Source organism: Neovison vison, chromosome 5 (assembly GCF_020171115.1).
Source record: "Neovison vison isolate M4711 chromosome 5, ASM_NN_V1, whole genome shotgun sequence".
NCBI classification, from domain to species: Eukaryota; Metazoa; Chordata; class Mammalia; order Carnivora; family Mustelidae; genus Neogale; species Neogale vison.
The window spans coordinates 14542897-14564169 of NC_058095.1; the positions used below are offsets into that span (position 1 = coordinate 14542897).

Genomic DNA, 21273 nt, shown 5'->3' on the forward strand with positions numbered 1-21273 from the left:
TTGTATGATTCCATTTTTTAAAAAAGATTTTATTTGTTTATTTGACAGAGAGAGAGATCACAAGTAGGCAGAGAGGCAGGCAGAGAGAGGGAGAAGCAGGCTCCTTGTTGAGCAGAGAGCCTGATTCTGGGCTCGATCCCAGGACCCTGAGATCATGACCTGAGCTGAAGGCAGAGGCTTAACCCACTGAGCCACACAAATGCCCTGTATGATTCCATTTATGTGAAATGTCTAGAATAGGTGCATTTTCAGAGATAAATTAGTTTGCCTGGGGCTGGTAGGGATCTGGTGGTGGGGGTGGTGGGGACGGTTGTGGCAGGGATGGAGTTGGGAAAGAATGGCAGGTAACTGCTAAGGGGTACAAGGTTTCTTTGGGGGGGTAATTCAGATGTTCTAAAGTTGATGATGATAGCTTCACAACTGTGAATATGATAAAAAACCATAGATTGTACTCTTTAAATGGGTGAATTGTGTGTTATGTGAACTATATTTCCATAAAGCTATAAAAAAGATACAAAACTATGTTAATGTGATCCAATTTTATTTTTTTTCAAGGTATGTATGTATACATTGAAAAAAGACTGATGGTAAATAAAGGAAAATGTTTTATGTATTATATTTGGATAGTGGGATTATGGGTATTTCTTGCAATAAATACGTACTGTTTTTATAATTGGGGAAACAGGTAACAGACCTGGGGGAAGGGGCTTCCGTTGTGCCTTCTCCTGGACCCAGCAGTCCTTTTTGGAACCCTGGTACCACATTTGTTGCAGGAAAGATTACACCAAAAAATTAAGCAAATTTGTACTTTCCTCTGGAGGTTAGCTTTTCCTAAACTATATCCCAAGAGCTACTCAGACAGTCATAATAGCCTCCTTCAGCTTCAGGCTGTCGGACTCTCTACACCTTTTTTTGGAAGTCATTTTGAGAAAGTTACCCTATCAAAATGGATCTATATAGTTGAAATGGTGAAATGAATATTCTTCTCACATTCCTTCCTGCAGGCAAATGGCAGTGTTAGGAAACGTAGGCATATTTATTCTTTAAGCTCTCAAATTTTTATGACACTCATTGGAAGTGAGTTCTTTCTAGTAGCCCAGTGAATCCAGATTTTGTTCATAAAGCTGCTTTGATGCATTGTCAGTGTTCTGCTGCTCTTGGGTTTTTTCTTTGTTCCCAACAAGTCTGTGGAGAGAAGCCTGTAGAAGGAACTGTGGAAAAGAAAAAACAACCTGCTTGTCAGTTATTTCAGAAATGTGTTTCCACATCATATGTCTTTGGCTTGGACATAAATTGTGAAATAGCCTTTGTTTCTTGCTATTTTGTGCTCAACCTGCTTGCTGTGAATATCCGGGTTTGTAAAGAAAGGTTAATAGAGGGTAGACTCTTGACAGGGGAAAGTGACCAATTTTCTTGGGTCGCCTCCAGATCAAAACAAGACACGCGCTGCTTTGTGTGGCCACAGCTTGGCACTACCGAACTACCTGGGGGAGGAGAGCATTGTCCTTGGATGGGTGTTTACTCAGAAGACTGTGTAGACCATCAGATGTGATGTGATAGACTCAAAGACTATAACCTCAGAAACGCTAGACCACATCCCCTCGGAGGGTGGGGCGCAGATGTTCAGGCAGAGAGAAAAGTGAGTCTGAGAAACACATACCGCCTGTGGCATGACCAAGTGCCCAATGATCCCAGACATCTGCTCTTGCATCCGGGACCTGATGGTAGAAGCGTTTAGGTGAGGGGCACCTGGCGGGCTGCATGCGACTCTTGATCTCAGGGTTGTGACTTTGAGCTGCACATTGGGTGTAGAGATTGCTTAAAAATAAAATCTTAAAGGGGCGCCTGGGTGGCTCAGTGGGTTAAGCCGCTGCCTTCGGCTCAGGTCATGATCTCAGGGTCCTGGGATCGAGTCCCGCATCAGACTCTCTGCTCAGCAGGGAGCCTGCTTCCCTTCCTCTCTCTCTGCCTGCCTCTCTGCCTACTTGTGATCTCTCTCTCTCTCTCTCTGTCAAATAAATAAATAAATAAATCTTTAAAAAAAAATAAAAAATAAAATCTTAAAAGTCTTGGTTAATATCGAAAGATAGTACAGCACTAGGGAGCACAGAGATGCTGTAGAGCCATTGAAATGAGTGAGGGAGAGCCATGTCTTCTGAAATGGAATGACCAATATGTATTGTTTTTTAAACCAGAGTTTAATTTTTTTTTTAAAGAGATTCCCCAACATTCATAAGGGAGACCTGTGAAAATACCTGAATTTGAAGGACTCCTAGAACATAAAATATCTCCCCTTACACGGGATAATGTTAGATTAAAAACCACAGGCAAACTCCCAGACCCCCAAAGGGAGAGATGGCGCATGCTCTGACAAGACTAGTGGACAGGTGGGTGCTGGGCAGTCCAGGAGCCCTGGCGCAAGCTCAGCGACCACTTCAGACCCCCAAACTCCAGGCTTCAGAAAAATCACACACGGGAATGTGCCATAGACCTTTGGAGTACTCGGAAGTCATCAAATCTCCGAGGGTCAAGTCCATGAGCACCAGGCCACCTGGGTACAGTCCCCCTGGCCTGGGCACACGGCTGCCCACCAGAGATCGCGTAGGCATGAGCACACGCTTACAAAGTGTGGAGATGACAAGGGTGTCTCATGTGTGTTACGGCTGCAGGCAGCACATGAGGGCAGGGTGGATGCATTTGTACTAACCACAGAAGGAAGAGAAAGGGTAAACCGTTGATTTCTGCTTTTCTAGGTTTGTTGGGGATTTTTGTTTTTTTTTGTTTTGTTTTTTTGTGGGTTTTTTTGGTCCTTGCTTTCCAAGGCTAATTGTTTCTGTGAAGACTAAGTCTAATTAGAGACCTTGGCATAAGGAAAGGTCTGTCACACCAGGTGCCTATCCCACCGCCACCTCCTTCCTCCCTCAGGACAGAGCAGGTGGAGATCAGGGAGAAGGAGGCTCTGAGTCAGGCTGTGCTGATGAACCAGGGGCCTCAGGCAGGACACTGCATGGTTCCAAGTCCATTTCCTCATCCCTAAAATAGAAGTCACGGTTCCGTCTTTCTGGGGTATCATAAGATGGAAACCAGCAGCCTGGGAAGCGGTCTTCTTGCAGGGCCTGGCAGGGGGTCAGTGGCAGCAGCGGTGACCCACGGTGGCAGTCAGCAAGCATTCCCCGCGCTGCCAGCTGGCTTGCCCCACCCTCAGCAGCCATCGCTGCCCACTTCTGTCTCCTGCTTCACCCCGCAGGGCCCTCTCCAGGCAAGAATCCCTCATCTGATGAGTAACCTGGGAAATCAGAGACTAACGTAGTTTGCTCACACTGGCCATGCTAGATGTTTAAGACAGATTGTCCCCGGTGGAGGGGAGGCCCCAGGGGATGTCACCGGGCTGGGACTGGGGAGAATAGCTACAGGAATTTTCAGAATTCCTGGGAACAGGTTCTCTCTAATCTGAGGCTGCAGTTCTCAATCTCACCTGTTCATGACATCTGTGAGAGCGCTTCTGGGAATTTTGATACCCACTTAAATTAGTGTCTCTGGCTGTAGGGCCCAGGCACCTGTATTTTTAAGTAGCCTCTGCCCCTCGCCCCGGAGGGCTGTGAGTTCACCATAAGAGTCCTGGCCACGGGAGGCCTTGGGGCCGCCCCGGGAGGACCAGCCTGACCCTTGCATGTCCAGGGACTTTCAGCTGGAAGAAAGAGAGGCAGACATTTGATCAGAGGTGCCATGAATCAGAAGTGCCATGAATCCCAAGCTCATTTGGGAGGCAGGGCAATCTGGTTGAGCTAATTGTGTGAAATACTAGCTCCATCACAGGACGACTAGCAAGAGAAGAAAACAAGGAGGAGTTTTTATCTGGGGTGATGGCTTTTGTTTCTCCCTTTTTCTATTCACTGACATAACATGAGACTGGTAATTTGTAGGGAAGGAATACAACTGCCGTGGGCGCCCCTCTCTGTGGGGAGGGACCTTCAGTGACTTTGTAAAAATAAGCACCTGTCTTGTTCTCCAGTTGCTTTCCAGCTAATTTTGGTTCCTTTCTTCTGCCAGTTGCCAGAGGCCCCGCCCTCTGAGGAGGAAGAACAGGAAGCCTGGGTGAACGCCTTGCTCGGAAGAATGTTTTGGGACTTCTTAGGAGAGAAATACTGGTCTGATCTGGTGTCTAAGAAAATCCAAATGAAACTCAGCAAAATAAAGGTATCGTTTTCCACATAAGAGATTTCCAGTTCCTCGTATGTCTTGATTTAAAAGTTTTGTATCATTATATCCTAAGTGAAAAGCATATAACATGAGAACAATAACATACCTGAGCTGTGACCTTGGCCGTATGACTCACCGTACCTGGGGACTCAGTGAGTGTTCCTGTTTACTTTTTCCTTGGTGTTGCCCTTGTGGTTAGCCATTCTCGGTGATAATCCAGAATCTGGTTTGGGACAATGTGAGCTCTTGTAGCTGGTTTGTCATGTAGACCTCTATTTTCTTGAAATGAGTAAGGAACTTAAAGTGTACTTCAGGAGCCCACCCAGCCTCACAGTCTGGGGGCCGCAACATCTCTGCTGAGGAAAGTGCCAGACTCCAGACCTCTTTCTCAAGTTGTGCTCCCTCTCAAAGCCGGGAAAGTTAGCACGGCACTCTAAATGTGTCTGGGCCCGACCTTTACTTCTGGCCAGATGGCATTTTATTTTGGGCTCTGTCTTTCCTGAAAAACAACAGTCCTGGTGCTGATCAAGCCCACTTGGAAGTAAGTTTAAACTGTATAAATATTCCTCACGATTGCCACTAAATGACACATTTAGTATCACCTCTGCCAACCCAGAGACCTCGGTGGGTTACGTAGAAGTAAGTTTTTGACCCAGGAAAGACCTAGCCAAGGAAGAGTTCCTTCGGTCCCCAGATGAAGTTGCACAGTCAGCAGTTTAAATCCATGGATCTTTCTGGGTCATAGATACCTTTGAGACACAGAAACGAATGGATCCTTTCCCTAGAAAAATGCACAGTGATGCAGAATTTTGCCCATGACTTCAGAGGGTTCAAGGTCTCCAGGTTAGGAAACTGTGAGCTAAGGGAAAACTACATTAGAAGGAAAATATGGGCATGAAGGAGCTTCGATGTGGCTTTGCCATTCCTTTGGGTGACAAACCAAACCCCTTAGGGCTCAGTCAAGCTCTGGCAAGCTCTATCTGCCAGCTGCAGGTCGTTGTCATCATTTTCCTAATCCCTGATGAAGAGGAGAGTCTGTGCTCTGAGCTGGTAGAGCAGATTTTGAGGCAGAATTTGGGGCAAAGATTTGGGAGGGTTCTATTGACACGAGTCAGCCTGTTGTTTTCAGGTAGATCGAGGGTAGAATGCACTCTGCTAGCCAGGTCGGGCGGGGGCGGGGGGGTCAGGAAACAGCAGTGACCCTCCCCTGTTCACAGACAAGCAGCCGAGCTGGGGCGCACTTCACCGCCTCCCCCTTTCTGGAAAAAGATGGAGAGCTTGATGAATTCCTGGGTCAAAACACACAAGCGGGGTTGGCACTCCTCTCTTCCCAAAGACTGCTGCAGGCCCTTCCCTGCGCATGAGGGCTGGGGGTCCCAGCCGGGGGAAGCAGAAAGCAGGGTGCACCTCAACTCCAGATGGGATACTCCTGTTCCTGTTACACACATTCCAAAACAGACAGGGGTAGGGCAGCGTGTCGTGCTTCCCTCAGGTGCTGGAAGCCCATGGAACCTCTGCCGTCCTGGAGAACGGTGGCTTCTTTCATCCCAGAGGAAGCTTTTCTTCTTCTCCCCCTTTGCTGGCCATGTGAGCTTTTCAGTTTGCAGACTTAAAACAGAGGTCAGAAGTGCTAGAAGGTGGGGATGGAGACAAGGGGCCTGGATCCAGGAGTGGGCTGCGCTCCCTCCGTCACCAGCCTCACACCTCCACCCTGACCTCAGGGCCCTGCGAGACCAGAGGGGCCCCTGGATGTAATGGAAGGAAGAGATAGATAGCAGGCTGTTACTCTAGTTCTCAACCCACCACCACCCCTGCCAAAAAGACTCTTATTATCACTAAGAGCCAAGTATTCTGGGAAGAAGGAAACCTAGTAGTGAGTGTTGGCTAATGGCCAGTCCAAGAGCCAGAATGGCCAGAGGAGCCTGAGCTGTCCGCTCTGACCAAGATCTCCCCGGTCTCCTGGTTTTCCCTGAAGGCCTGACATACGGAGAACTCTTTGCTGGCCTTGCCCTGCAGTCTCAGATTGTCACCCTCACATGTGACAGTGACTCATGCTGTGAAAGAGCAGAGCAGTGTGTGTATCTGATGCCCAGGGATGGTTTAAAACAAGCTGAGTTTCTGCCCCCACAGCAAGTACATTCCTGGCCTCAGCCAACCCCTCCCAACACCGCCTCGGGGCCATCAGTCCTCAGGGCCTCTTGTGCCCTGTGTCAGCAAATGTTACGACTGCAGACAGCTTCCAGCAGTTCCCCCCACCAACCTGAGAATGTTCTATACACCTGAGTGTCCAGCTGGGTTCACTCAGGAGGTTAAAGAACATGCAGTGGGTTCTTGACTTACTGTCGTGCCTTTGGATGGGAAGAAGAGAATTTCTGGTTGAAAAGAGCAGGAGTGACCTTTCGTTGCCTTTCCCTGCAGAGTAGGAAGGAGACTGACCAGACTAGGGCCTGGTCCTTAGAGTTTTGATTCAAATCAGTTGTGATTTGGAGGGGAAGGGTGCTTAATTCCAGAATTTTGGAATGGGACCCCCAGGGGAAGAAGTAGGAAGCAGGCCCTTGTTCTACCTACTGGTGATTAGAGCTCAGCCCAGCCCAGCTGAGTCTGTCCCAGTCCCGGGTTCCTCAGTCTCTTCTTTGTCTCCCTCCTCTGCCCTGGTAGGGCCCACAGGGTGCAGGATGGGAGGGCTGGGAGGTGGCACAGGGCTCCGGGAATGCCATCCTGCATTCACCCCCTTTGCTCAGTGTCACACTCCTGTTCCCACAGGAACCCAGCAGGCCCCTGACTTGGTATCAAGTGATATTAATAGACAGTCTGGGGCAAGGGTGCAAGAATTTGGCTACATTTTTGGCCAAGTAACATTCTGTGGGCTGATTGGGAGGTCAGCCACCATGTAACATTGATGCCTTAGAAAAAGGTTTTCCAAACCCAGCAATTCACATTGTGCATTTGAGTACTCTCTTTGGTCACGTTCTGTTCATCACAGACATTGTAACTTTGACCGACCCACCCCTGCAGAAAAGCAGAGAGGGAGTTCTCTGGCGAATCGTCAAAGTGTATGCCTTTGACAACCGAAGAGCTCCAGCCAAAATAGGCATTAAATCCATGCCTGGCTAAATGCTGCCTCGTTTTATGGGAAATGTTCAGTGTATATTTATTTTTAAAAGGCAGTTTGATGCTGGTAGAAAAACAGGGTGTCATTACAGGTGCCAGTGTCATGAGAATCTCACATTTAAGGACACTGCTGCAGGTTAGTAGGAAAGTATTGGGTGTTCAGTAAGACGCCTAACAAGCCATTGGGGGAAAAAAAATGAAGGTGGATCTGTAACTATATCTTACACTGAAATGGGAAATGGGCCACAGGTTTAAAAAAATAACAATATATACACATACCTAAATTCAGGTGAAAGAAACAGATGAATTAATTCTGTAGTCTTGAGGCAAAGAAGAAATTTCTAAGCATGATATTAATACTCAAGTTATTTCCTTTAGAGCAATTCCTAAGACACTGTATTAGTTGGGGGTCACAGCAAGAAACAGATGTTACTCTCCAGTGGCGTCACCTGAGAGGAGAGTTCATTAAGGAAAGATTTATAAATGTGTGGGCCAATGTAGAGAAACTGAAAGGGCTAGGGTAGGACCAAAGCTGGCAGCATTGGGAGCTGTTAGTACTCCCTGTAGGGGCAAAAGTGGGAAGGAGTTACCAGACCTTGGGGCAGCACAGCCGTGTGGAGTGGTTGGTTGCCTGTCTGACAGAAGCCATGGCCTTCAACAGAGGGAGGGGACAACTACCTGACAAACACCCTACCTCCGCATTACCTCCCATCTTCCCTGCCCATTGGTGTTTCCCATTGGCCAAGCCACAAGCCAGAGGGCAGGAGAGCCCATCCTCGTGGTTTGCACAAACTAGCCTCTCGGGGGAACTCAGATCTAGGCCGGGGGCAAACAGAAAATGTCCAGCACCGGGTCAAGGGATGTGATTCTCTTTTTTCCCCAAAGATTTAAATAAATATTGTGAGTTTGCCTGTCAGACAGGCTGTAGCAATTTCTGAACTCCTCACTGAGCGTCTCAGAGGGGTTCACTGCTCCACACAATCTGGCCAGCTCCAGGCATTGTTAACCTGACCAGGATGGCCGACTCTACCTCCTCAGTCAGGTCGCCCGGCATTCTTCACCGAAGCCTTCACCGACTTCCTTGGCCAAAATAGCCACCCCGCCCTACACCCCGGCTCCTTCTGTCCCACCACTTGCCTCACTCTCTGGAACACTAATCCCTCTCTCAAGTTATCTATTTATCTTATTTATTTATTTACTTATTTATAATAAATAAGATTACAAATAGATTTATCTGTTTATTTATCCATTTCTGCCTCTCCAACAAAAACCCCGCGAGATGGGGCGCCTGGGTGGCTCAGTGGGTTAAAGCCTCTGCCTTCGGCTCAGGTCATGATCCCAGGGTCCTGGGATCGAGCCCCGCATCAGGCTCTTTGCACCGCAGGGAGCCTGCTTCCTCCCCTCTCTCTGCCTGCCTCTCTGCCTACTTGTGATGTTTGTCTATCAAATAAATAAATAAAATCTTTAAAAAAAAAAAAAAACCCATGAGAGCAAGGACCTTGCCTGACTGCCCACAGTTCTCTCTGTAGGATGATGCCTAATATGTGACACATGCTCACATGCTCAGTAAGTTTCAGTTAAGTGAATGTGTCCCCAAAATCTTGACCTTGACTCTTCCTGAGTGGATGCTGAATTCTAACATTGACCAGGTTACTAACGTCTCGTTCATTGTTTCCTTCTCTCCTCCAGCTCCCCTACTTTATGAATGAACTAACTCTGACAGAACTTGACATGGGGGTGGCTGTGCCAAAAATCCTTCAGGCCTTCAAGCCTTATATTGATCACCAAGGTAACTCGAGCAGAGAACTGACTGTGCGCAGGTTGAAATGTCTCCATCACTGCAGGTGGATCACCGAAGCTTTGTGTTGGGAGGGGGTCGGGGACAATTTAAGCATCTGTCTTATGTTGATTATCTTTTGTTGGGAACAGTCACAGCCTTCAACTGATGGGCAACAGATCAGGAATAGATCCCCCTCCTAATTCTTCTAGTCTCTCAGATCCCTGCCAGTCCTGCCCCAGCCCAAACATGCTCATGTGCCCGTTGACAGGGCCGGGCTCTTGTGTGATTCAGAAAATATCCCCCGTCCCTCGTGGCCTCGTGTGTGTGCCCCCCACAGTCCTCATCTCTCACCAGGAGCTGCTACTGCTCCATCCGTGTTCACGCCTTTGCCTTGCCCCAACTTCTAGGTTGCAGGTTCTTTGACCTTCATGTTTTACATCTTGCCTTCCTTCCCACACCTAGTAGGTGCTCAGGACATGTTTAAGAAATGAAGACAGATGTTGTCAGCAGTATTTTGAGAGTAGAGCTCCCTGCTGGGGGAAGGTGCTCAAGTTTGATTTTGAAGACCCTGTCCTGACACAGTATTTATACTACTCTGGTGGGTTGGGGCAAGAAGAGTTGATTAGGATGTATAGAGTTTAAGTAAATTATGACGTGAAGATTTACATGTATTTTGTGGCACGTGGTTTTAAAAGGACCATGATGGAAAATTTCATACAGAGGAGTGGGGTGAGAAGAGCCGTGGGCCAGACAGGCCAGAATAGTCCAAGAACAGGCAGGAAAATCTCCCCACCATGGAAGCGTTCGACTTCTTTTTTAGAGTATTCCTTTCCCCATGTACCTCTTTCCGCCTAAACTGGAACGTCATTCCTCAAAAGGTAGGGGAGGAAATAAAACTTTCTAAGAGTGACGTTTGTTTTGAAGTAAGTGTTCTTTATAAATTTATAGACTGCAGTGTCTACTTTTGTCTCTGTATGGCTGCATTGGATAGCTCTTAAATCATACTTAGTGAAATCATTTTCTGTGTTTGATGTAAATACAGAAATTTTTTTCCTAGCCCTACAATTAGCAGCTCTGATTATCTCCTTAGCGATATATCAGCTGACAGCAAGCCCGTATTTCCGTGTTTTTAGCATTCCGTGGATTTCAGAGATAGACCAGAGTGCTATTTACAAATCCAAAAGTCCAATATCTGCATGTTGAGGTCACCTGTAACCCCTGGATCCTGTCCACACGTTGATAAATCTGTGAGATCCTGGATTTGGCGAATTTCTGGTGCACTGAGGGTAAATCTAGAAAAGATAATCTGCAAATGGTTTAGCTAGAGTTCTTTTAACCACATGTGAAGTTTTAAAAGATGTATTATTTATGTGTTGAGTACCTGGCTAGGATCTCCACCTCATCTGTATGCAAGGGACTGCCTGCCTTTCTTCCTCTGGCTCTGGCGGGCTCTGGGCTCCCCTTTGTTCTTTGCCTCTTTAGGGATTGACTTGTAACGAGCTGGTAAATGATCAGCTAACATGCACCTCCACAGAGTCAGGCTTAAGGAAAGTAAATAACATGTGGACATGCTCTATTTCCTAATGTGTTGGCAGTTTCTTATCTCTGTCCTTTGTTGAATTAGTAGAAATTTCCAGCAAAAAAGAAGCCACAGCTGGGCTTTGCCGCATCTCACAAGTGTCCCCTGTAGCTTTGAACTCTGCAGACTCCCAGGGCAGCTTTGTCAGGCTTTGAGGGAAATTCACCAAATGCCTAAGTCTCTTTCCTCTTCCTCTGGAGCAAGACATTTCACTACGCAGATCAAAGCTTTGCCAGTTTTTAATCCATCCGAGGCTTATTTCACTCCTTTCAGGGCAAGTTTTAGACATCTGCCTGCTTATGTAACAAGGGAAGAAATGTTACGAAGGGAGTGATAAAAGACATAAAGCCTGTGGCTTTTAAAAGTTTGATCAAATTTGGTTTCTCCAAGTCAACAAAGGATGCATGTGGTAGTTAAAACAGAAATAAACGTAAAGGAAACGTTCTGTTTTGGATTCCATTGCTCTAAGGTAAACTTTTCTTTGAAGGAAATGAAAATCAACAGTGATCGGCTAAAACTGATGCTGGGAAGCAGAGCTTACCTTGTGGGGGGAAATGTAGGCCCGTAGAATGCTCCCACAGCACTAGGAGGGGGCACCTCCTGGGGGAATCCCTCCCCCCCATACACACACACACACACACACCCCTTTCTTTTCTTTCTTAAGTGTTTCCTAACTTGTGCGGTTTTCTTGGAGGCACATGGCTGGGGAAATGGAGGAGGGTGGCTATTCGGGCGAGTTGGTTGGATCACTCCATCCTCGGAATGAGGAATGAGCTCTGGTTCTGAGCATAGCTCTAGGGCCAGGCTTTGGGATTCAGGGCTCTGGGGCCTGGGGCAGGTTCTGTCCTCCCCGCTAACCTCTCTCTCCAGGGAGGAGACTAGGACTCGGTAGGCTAGGCTGGTCTGAGGACTGAGTGAGTGAGTGTGTGGAGGCTTCTAGAAGCCCAGTGTGATAAGTGCTGGCTTCTGTTACTTCTACCACCCATTGTGGCCCCTGTGCTGTTGCCCCTGGAGACTTTAGAATGTGGGCGGCTCTGGTGCCCATTTGACCCATTTTACAGGAATAAATGGAAAGAAAAAGGCCATTCTCAGGTTTTGAGGCCTTGCCACTAAAAGGAGCAATGTCTATAGTTCTGAAATCACTTTTGGCCACCATGGATGGGCCTGTCTGAGTCCCAGGACTCACAGCTGGTGTCGCAGGTTGAATGACCGCCTTTCCCAGGGGCGTCTTCATTCCCCACCAGAGCCAGGTGGCTGGGAGATAGAGAAGATCTGTCCCTTGGAAACTGGCTGCACGCCTCGTGCCTCATCTCTGAGCCCTGCTCGCTCCATGCGCACCTCTGACTGAGGCCGTGTATGGGGGCACAGTGGGCACAGACGCCCAGGGGAGTCCGAGCGTGCGTGCAGCATGTCAGCCAGTGTCGGGATGTACCACGGGTGTGCGCTGCGACCCCTCGGGTTCAGATCAGTTCCTTTAGTCTTCAGGACGTTTGGTGCACGGTTGTGGGTCTGCTGAGCGTCCCCCACAGACTGAGTGCTGTGCTGATTATACCCCGTTTCAAGATACCCAAGTAACAGCCTGAATTTTGACGAAGGTCTTGGCTTCTGTGGCAGGAGTGTAAGGGTGGGGCAGACTGAGTGGAGTCATCCAATCAGTAGGCCGTATGTATATCCACTGGGAAGGTTGGAATTCAATTGGCCACCTGTGTAGGGGCGGGGCTTAACCACCCCCATAAAGGTTGCTCTGCCAGGCTGCCAAGGGGGGCTGCTGCAGGAGAGCCGGGGCTGCTGCAGGAGGGCCGGGGGCTGCTGCAGGAGAGCAGCGGCTGCTACAGGAGGGATGGAGTCCGCGGAGAGCGGTGAAGTCGGCGGAGAGCGGTGGAAGTCCGCGGAAGGCGGTGAAGTCGGCGGAGAGCGGTGAAGTGGAGCGGAGAGCGGTGGAAGTCGCAGAAGAGCAGGGGAGTCAACGGTGTATAGAAGAGCTGTAACAGCTCTTGTAAGAGCTATAACCGCGTTTGGCGGTCCAGCCTCCAGCCTCCGGCGGCCCCGAGCGCCGCCGCCTGCAGCTTCCAGCCTCCGGCGGCGGCCCCGAGTGCCGCCGCCTGCAGCTTCCATCCTCCAGCGGCGGCCCCGAGCACCGCCGCCTGCAGCTTCCAGCCTCCGGCGGCGGCCCCGAGCCATCGCCTGCAGCCTCCAGCCTCCGGCGGCCCAGCAGTCCAGTCGTCTGCGGTCCAGTTGTCAGCGGTCCCTCGACGCCTGCGGTCCTGAGACATCTGCGGTCCAGTTGTCAGCGTTCCCTCGACGCCTGCGGTCCTGAGACATCTGCGGTCCAGTTGCCAGCGGTCCCTCGACGCCTGCGGTCCTGAGACATCTGCGGTCCAGTTGTCAGCGTTCCCTCGACGCCTGCGGTCCTGAGACATCTGCGGTCCAGTTGCCAGCGGTCCCTCGACGCCTGCGGTCCTGAGACATCTGCGGTCCAGTTGTCAGCGGTCCCTCGACGCCTGCGGTCCTGAGACATCTGCGGTCCAGTTGTCAGCGGTCCCTTGACGCCTGCGATGCTAGCGGCCCTGCCCCGCACTCCAGGACCCTCAGCAGTGACACAGTGAGAAACGACCTAGATGTCAGCAACCTCATTGGGAGTAGGCTCGCCGGGGTCAAAGTTGTCATCTTTTATAAAAGAAAGCCCTGACCGGTCAGTGCGATTCATGATGCTTGGCGCGAAATAAAGCTTTGCTTGACCTTCGCTTTGTATCAGTCTCGTTCCTTTGATCATGGACCCTAACAGGAGTACCATGTCCCACAGGAACAGGAACCTGGTCTGCTTTCAGAGACGTGCTTGGCCGTGACTGATGGTGTCCCCCATCAGTGACTTGTCTTTTGGACCTTATCCTTTAGTGCCTCGTGCCTTTTTCTAGGGCTGAGGCTGAAGAGATTTTGTTACTGAGTATTGCAGAAAACTGGAACCACTGGGACCTGCCCATTCCTTCCACTGGGCCCTTTTAAAGAGCAAATAGGAGAGCAGCATCCCAGCACTGAGCCCCGTGGCAGGGCCAGACCGTGGGGCTCAGTGCTGATAGAGCGGGCCCACACAGTCTAACCAGATCATGTTGCAGAAGAGAAAAGGACTTTTTTCGCGGAAAAGGAGAAAAATGCTATTTTGGGGGAACTTGGTTGGGGTGCAAGAGAGGGGACTCTTGATTTGCAACTAAATCAGTCTTGAGACATGGAGCTGTTTCTGAGAACAGACAGACAGACAGAATGGCATCTCTCCTAAAAGACACATTGTCATAAAAGGATTGCTAGTTTTCTGGGGTACATGAGCCAGCAGGATGGCACCAGGAACAAAACAATCACTGGTATGCTTTTCCCAGAACCTCTAACTCCCAACATCTGTTCTTGGTCATATATTATTAAATGTTCCATTTTAAGAAGTTTGTTCTTTGGATGCCAAATGTTGCCTCTCAAAGTGAAAAATCAACCAGTAATAGTTACAATTCGAGAGAAATGGAGGAGCGGATAAGGGCCCAGCTCAGATGGGCAAGGCTTTGGGTTCTCTTACCCCTTCTAAGCGGCAGGTACCCTGTTAAGCCCACCCCAGTGAGACGGATGCATTTTTGCTATTTTAGTGGTAATAAAGCAGTGGGCTCTTGAGTAAAATTATTAGGTTTGTGGGGCCATAGTTGGACTGTTCCTGAGGCCGCGGCATCTATGAAATAGAACACCAGGGAAGGCTGAGGGACCCTTAGTCTAGTTGTCCCTGGTGACGCACACTAAGGCATGCTCATCTCTCCTGGCGCCATGGTCAGTCTGCCCCAGGTGGCCCCCGCCATCTTTATTTGTCTTCGAGCATCAGGTGCCTGAGGGTGGGGATTTACCTCATGGTTTGCTCGGATGTCTTGCCCTGAGAACTCGAGGAGCATTTTGGGTGGAGCAGGCTGTAACTTCTGCTGCAGTCTCCCTCGGAGTGGCGATGATGGTAACCAATCCTGCCCTCAGCTGAGGAGTGGAAAAACCGCCATCTGAGCTCCTCACAGCTCCTGGCGTGAAAATCGACTGAAGTTGTCTTTGTCAGAGTATGCCCCATGTTGCCAAATGATGTGCTGGTTTCATAGAGACTTGGTGGTAATCAGCCGCCACTCTTCACCTCGTGTGTGTGTGTGTGTGTGTGTGTGTGTGTGTGTGTGTGTGTTGGCGGGGGGAGTCTGTTAGGGACTCAGCATCCCTCCATCCCCCAACCGGAACTCAGATGTTGAAGCCCTAACCTATGACATGGTGGTACCTGGGCTTCGAGGGGTGACTAGGTTTAGATGAGTTCCTGAGGGAGGGGTCATGATGATGGGTTTTAGGAGCAGACGTCAGCAGGCTGTGTCTGTCTGCCATGTGAGGACGACACAGTGAGAAGGTGACCTTCTGTAAGCCAGGAAGAGAGCTCTCACTAGGAACTGAGTTGGCCAGCACCTTGATCTTGGACTTCCAGCTCCAGAGCTGGGAGAAAAAAATGCCTGTTGTGTAAGCTGTTAACGGTAGCCCCAGCAGACTCATTGAGACCCTCTGTCTTCATGGTCTTTCTGGAGAACCTCTGTGTGCACTGACGGCTTTCCTCCTGTTGAGCGGCTTAAAAAATTATCCTGCTCAACTTCTGGTTTTTGTCCTTGAGCGCTACCAAGAGCAGATGGTTACAGAAAGCAGCATTTCAAATGAAATGCCTCACAAAAGAGTCTTAACATTTGTCAGGAGCATAAAAGAAAAACCTCTGGGACCACATTCACATAGACGAGCCGCAGTCAGCTGGGTCCGAGCTCGGACGCCACTCGTGGAGCCGCGTGTGTCCCCGTCCTCACACTGTTGACGTGCTTGTCCGCAGTGGGAAGACCGCCTCCCCAGGAGCTGTGAATCTCATCTTTCGGTCCCACAGGCAGGTGCCTCCTGACTCACCCATTACATAACCGCTCGGTCTCAGCGCCAGGTTGTGTGTGCTGCAGGGTTTTCGGGGTGCTCTTTGGCTCGCTGAATCATTGTCACAGAAGCAAGTTTTTCTTTGCACCTAATGCTAAAATAGTCTCCTTACCCTCATCTAAATGCAAGCGTGTCATAGTAAAATAATTTGTTGGAATGGTTGCAGTTTAGATCTGTTTTCAAAAGTTGTCAAGCCATTCTTGATTTCTTCCGATTCTTGCTGAGAACCGGGGCGGAACAAGGCCATGGGGGTGGGTCTGTTGGGATGCTTACAATGATATAAATCAGACCCCGTTCCTCACGCAGAGTCTTGGTCAGAGGGTGCATGCTTCGTGCCCTCCCCAGCCCAAACAGGGCTCTCTGCCTGCCCGGTGCCCCCTTGGCCCAGTGGCCTCCTGTGGTCTGGTCCCCCTCTGCCATGGCAACAGCAGGAAGCTAGGTGGGCACAGAGAGTCCTGGAGGCAAGGAAGTGGGCTGGTGACAGCAGAGTGGGGGAAGAGCCCTGGCTGGAAGGACCCAGCCCTCCCCCTGAAGAGGCAGTACAGTCCCTCTTGTGCTCATGAGGAGGCTGGTGAACAGAGGTCTAGAAACTTCCAGTGGAGCTCAAGCGCTGGTCTGAGTGACAGCGCCCCACATGCCCCTTTCCTCTGCCTGCCTTCCCTCAGCTCCTGGCAGAGGGGGCGCTGGCCCACACATGCCTGGGGGGGTGTCGCAGTTACTGGGGTATAAGCCAGCAGCGCCCTAAGCCATAGCCTTGTCCCCTCATTTAAAAAACAGACAAACAAAACCACCTACTTGACAAGAAGTAAAATTCTGGTGCCTTTATTAGAACAATCCTCAAAGGCACTATATACTATTAATATTTATTAGAAACCTGACCAGGATTTTCAGAAGTTATTTCTGAATACAGACAGTGGCCAGGTAGTCGGAGCCCATTGATTCTCAAGTTAAAAAAAGGTGGAGATATTCTACAGTAATAAGTATCTTCTTTTTTTTTTTTTTTTAAGGTTTTTAAAATTTATTTGACAGAGATAAAGAGATGACAAATAGGCGGGTGGGGAGGGGTAGGCAGGCTCCCCGCTGAGCAGAGAGCCCACTGTGGGGTTTGAGCCCAGGACCCTGAGCTGAAGGCAGAGGCTTAACCCACTGAGCCACCCAGGCGCCCCTACTTATTATTTTTTAATAATCTCTACTAAATGTGAGGCTCAAACTCATGACCCTGAGATCAGCAGTTTCCTGCTCTTCCAACTGAGCCACCCAGGCGCCCCAATAAGTATCTTCTTTACTGATGTTCTATCTATATTGAGTTTAAAGCCTGTTCATATCTAGCCTTTGCCCTGTTCCTTTCCACCGGAAGTGATTGGTGACTGTCTTCATTAAAGCCAATGTAACCTTTATTTCTAGTAACAGTACCTTTGAAGAGCAAGCTAATTGATGACTTTTTATTAATTTAAGCAAGAAATAAAGCAGTTTTTTGAGCTGCTACCAAAGACAGGCACATTGAGCTGCATATCACTTAATATCATTTGTGGAAAACAATTACCTTCAATTATGATAAAAAGAATTTTGTTGAAAACAAAATGGGACTCATTCCGCCTTTAGTGAGGAATTACACCATTAGTGCCTCTTGAGGTGAAGCAGAGCTTTCATCTGAAACAGTGGCCAAATGGGGGATTGGTTATTTACTGTAATTGCTTGAAAATCCTGCTGTGTGTCAACGATGGTTTTAAATTAGTTTCCTGCTTCCTTTTCGATGTTGTCATGCATCTTATGAGGATCTATAAAGTTGATAAACATTTAAACACCCACTTGAGGGATCCCACGTTGATTGAAAGTCCGTGAAGTGTTATGGAACCCTGAGTCTGAACACTCACGGCATAGCATGTTCTACCCCCAAACCCCAGAGTCCTGGTGTGGAAGGTCGGGTGATGGTCCCTGATGGCATTGTGGCCTTCTGGTCAGTGGCCACTTCTGTCAGTGGCTCATCCCAGTGCAATTCCACAAGGCTGAGAACCTCTTACATACGAGCTCACTGACACTGGTGTCTTTTGTAAAGAACAGCGTTTTCGGTTTTTTTTTTTTTTTTTTTTTAAGGATTTTATTTATTTATTAGAGAGAGAGAGCACACAAGTAGGCAGAGAGTCAGGCAGAGAGAGAGGGGAAAGCAGGCTCCCTGCTGAGCAGAGAGCCTGACTCGGAGCTCCATCCCAGGACCCTGAGATCATGACCTGAGCCAAAGGCAGAGGCTTAACCCACTGAGCCACCCAGGCACCCCAAGAATGGAGTTTTAAACTTAGTTACCAAGAGGCTACCCTACTTTATCCAGGTAATTCTGGGGCTTGAATGTGAATTCTTTGGTGCATTACTAAGCAATTTCCAGAAATAAAAGGGTGCTAACGATGTTTGTCCCTCTCCTTATCATACTGAGCTCAGTCTGAAGCATTTCCTGTGCCCCATTCCCCCACCATGAGATCATTTGAAGGCAGTGGTTCTCACAAGCGTCTTTAAAGAATAGCCCAGCATTCAGTGAGGTCTCCGCACCTCTCTTCTGCCTCCTAACTGGCTGGGAATCAGCAGGCCTTGTCCTGACTTCACCCTGGGTCAAGCCATCCTCCTGATGGGAGTATATTTTCCTACTACATGTGAGAATGAACCCAGAGAACAGGACGCCTCCAGCACTCACAGGTGCACTGAGCTCACCGTTTTAATGGATATTTACGTGTTGGCAAGTTGACAAACGCTTGAACCCTTTCCAGGAGGACCTCCTCTTGCACGCATGGGTAGTCAGGCAATATAAATCTACAGATTTTCAATGTGATACCTACTTCGATACTTTAAAATACATATTTTTATACTGTCATCTATAGTCATGTTTTTCTGGGGTGAAAAAAAAACTTCTGTTTTTTCACCATTTCTCCAGGACTCTGGATCGATTTGGAAATGTCCTACAATGGGTCCTTTCTGATGACTCTCGAGACCAAAATGAATTTGACCAAACTAGGTAAAGAGCCTCTTGTTGAAGCCCTGAAGGTTGGAGAAATTGGCAAAGAAGGGTAAGGGGCCGTATGAATTTACTAATCCAACCCTGGGGAACCAACCTCTCCCTCTAGTCTTTGAGAAACAGCTTAGATGTGTAGTAGCCTTAGATGTTGAGTGAGTTTCCGGGCAAGTGCTTCCGGACCACAGAGGATTTCAGGGGTTTATTCCCTGTTTTCATCCCCACCTCTGCTCAGCGCCTTGTGACATCGGTGTTGCCGGTGGGGCGCACAGCATCAATTACCCAGAAAGCATCACTGACCCAGACCTGTAGGACAGGCTCATCTGCACAGTAAAATGCTCTGTGAAGAGAATCATCATCCAGAAACGTCCTCCTTCAACTTGCAGCCCCAGATAGCATTGTGTGGGCAACGCTAAGGGCCCTAGGGGGTATATGTGCTTTAATCACGCAGAGTCTGAATTATTTCTAATAAGACGATTAATTTTGCAGCCAACATGGTGCTCCTAAAGTGTTTTGAGATGTATTTTCCTTAAATAATACAGTATTGATTTGCTTAGTAGTGAATTCTTCTCTTTGTAGAAGATCTTGCATCTGATGCCCAGAGTTTGTCTGATTTGGTAAATATTTCAGATTCGTGAGATAATTAATGAAGGTTAATTTTTTCCCCCTTAGATGCCTAGAATGGGTAAGCTAGAACTTTACATTCCCATGTACCTTAAAATGACTGCCTCTGACCACAAATTTAAATTATCGTATTGTTTTGACCAAACTAAAAATGCTGAGTAGAATCTGCTTCTCACATTTTTATCCCTTTGGCATGGAATTAATAGTACGTTAACAGGAAAACCCCACAAGGAGCCACCTTCTAGGTCTAGATAAAAGACAAGGTCTTTTAAAGGTCTAGATAAAAGACACACAGACTCTTAGATTTTTGCTTAGTTACGATGCTGACTAATGCGTATATTCATACATGCGGTCATAGCAGATGGGGGGGCTCATACATTCGAGAATGTGCTTTTACTTAGATTATTCTGATTTAATGAAATAATTAGAGAATTTCCCCACCTGTATGCAATCTAACCTGTATCTGTGCTATTTTCCTTTCGTTTTTCTGCTATTTGTTAAAATGTGTTTGGATTCGGCAATCTGTGGATTGTATTTTCTGGTGAGTGGTGTTTATCAACTCTCCGTGTAGCATTTCATACCCTGTAGGTGCTGAGTCTTGTTTTGGTCCCATGTGACGCCACTAGGAAGCTTGTCCTTTCATCATGTTCCTGGACATAAAGGCTCAGTGTGTAGACCTAAGAGGATTGAGGTCAGAGTCTATAAGAGGCTTTCCTGGGAGGGAAAGTCTTGCCAACTTCCCTGATCTGAGTTGCTGGGGTTTTGATCTAGGTCTCTAATCAGACTCAGTTTCCTGTGTCTGGACGCCCCCACTGCACTGCCAGGGACAGAGCGCGCTTCAGTCAGAAGGAGTCCATTCTGGAAACAGATCTGTGCCGGCACCATTGGTAATGGGCGTCTTGGGCAGCAGGTGGGGCCCTGACACAGCTAGGTCCCTGAGATCCTGGCCGTGTAGGCATTCCACGTTCACCCTTACTCACATGGCTCTCTTGGCACAATTTCAAGTTCATAAACCCTGGCTGATTAGAGGAGAAATAGGTTTCTGAGCAAGCAGTGTTTCTCCAGACTGCATGGAAAAAAAAAAAATCCTCTGCTTTGGGAATATGGTAGAATGATTTTGTAGTATACTCCTGAAGTACCATTTTTTTTTTTTCCTGGTGGAGTCTGGTATAAAATATCTTGCTTCTTCCTATGAGGGTGTTACCTTATATGTTAATGGATAATCGGCTGTCATTTAATTTTAAATTTTTTTTTAAATTTTTTTTTTTAAGGTTTTATTTTATTTATTTGAGAGAGAGAGACAGTGAGAGAGAGCACGAGCGAGGAGAAGGTCAGAGAGCGAAGCAGACTCCCCATGGAGCTGGGAGCCTGATGTGGGACTCGATCCCGGGACTCCAGGATCACGCCCTGAGCCGGAGGCAGTCGTTTAACCAACTGCGCCACCCAGGCGTCCCTTGTCATTTAATTTTAAAGGCAAGGAAAAAGAGCCACTCCGAAAGTACTTCATTCGGGAAAAGAGGCCTGGAAAAATGGACCGTTGATTTTTTTTTTTTTTTAACATGAAGAACCCCTTTGGGAATCCGAGAGCTCTGGATCCTTCTCCCTGAAAATGCCTGCGCATATACCATTTGGGTTCACAATTTCTGGGAGTATTGAGAGCCTCTGAAAGCCCATCCATGACTAAGAACCCAATAATCCCAGAAGTGATTCTAGAATCCACGCCTTTACTTCCTCAGTCCTGAGCATATTGGAACGCCCTTAAGAGCGAACCTCTCTGAAGAGTAGCCTGTGGCAGGGCCTCTGCTTTGTTTCACGGCTTTTTTTCAGTCCCCCTTCAAGTGTGCAAGTAATCATGCCCCGGGAGGGTGGGGGTGTTTCTCTAGAAGATGCTGCTCACCCTGCGGGAAGCCCCACTTATAGAAAGTTTGCTTGTTTCCCGTTACTACCCTGAGGATGATAGGAAGAAATGGCGACCTGTGTGGCTTTAGTCCGGTGAAGTCCTTTCTCTTTTAAATGTGTGTATAC

The 21273-nt window shown here is 48.3% G+C and overlaps 1 protein-coding gene across 3 annotated transcripts in view; it reads left to right on the forward strand.

Moving 5' to 3' along the window:
* Positions 1 to 21273, forward strand: part of TEX2 (testis expressed 2) — a 106406-nt gene that overhangs the window by 74579 nt on the left and 10554 nt on the right. For all 3 annotated transcript variants that reach the window (XM_044247632.1, XM_044247635.1, XM_044247634.1), the window contains exons 6-8: positions 4051 to 4197; positions 9001 to 9100; positions 18547 to 18679. In XM_044247632.1, the coding sequence (XP_044103567.1) occupies positions 4051 to 4197; positions 9001 to 9100; positions 18547 to 18679 (380 nt within the window). The remainder of the gene's footprint in view (positions 1 to 4050; positions 4198 to 9000; positions 9101 to 18546; positions 18680 to 21273) is intronic.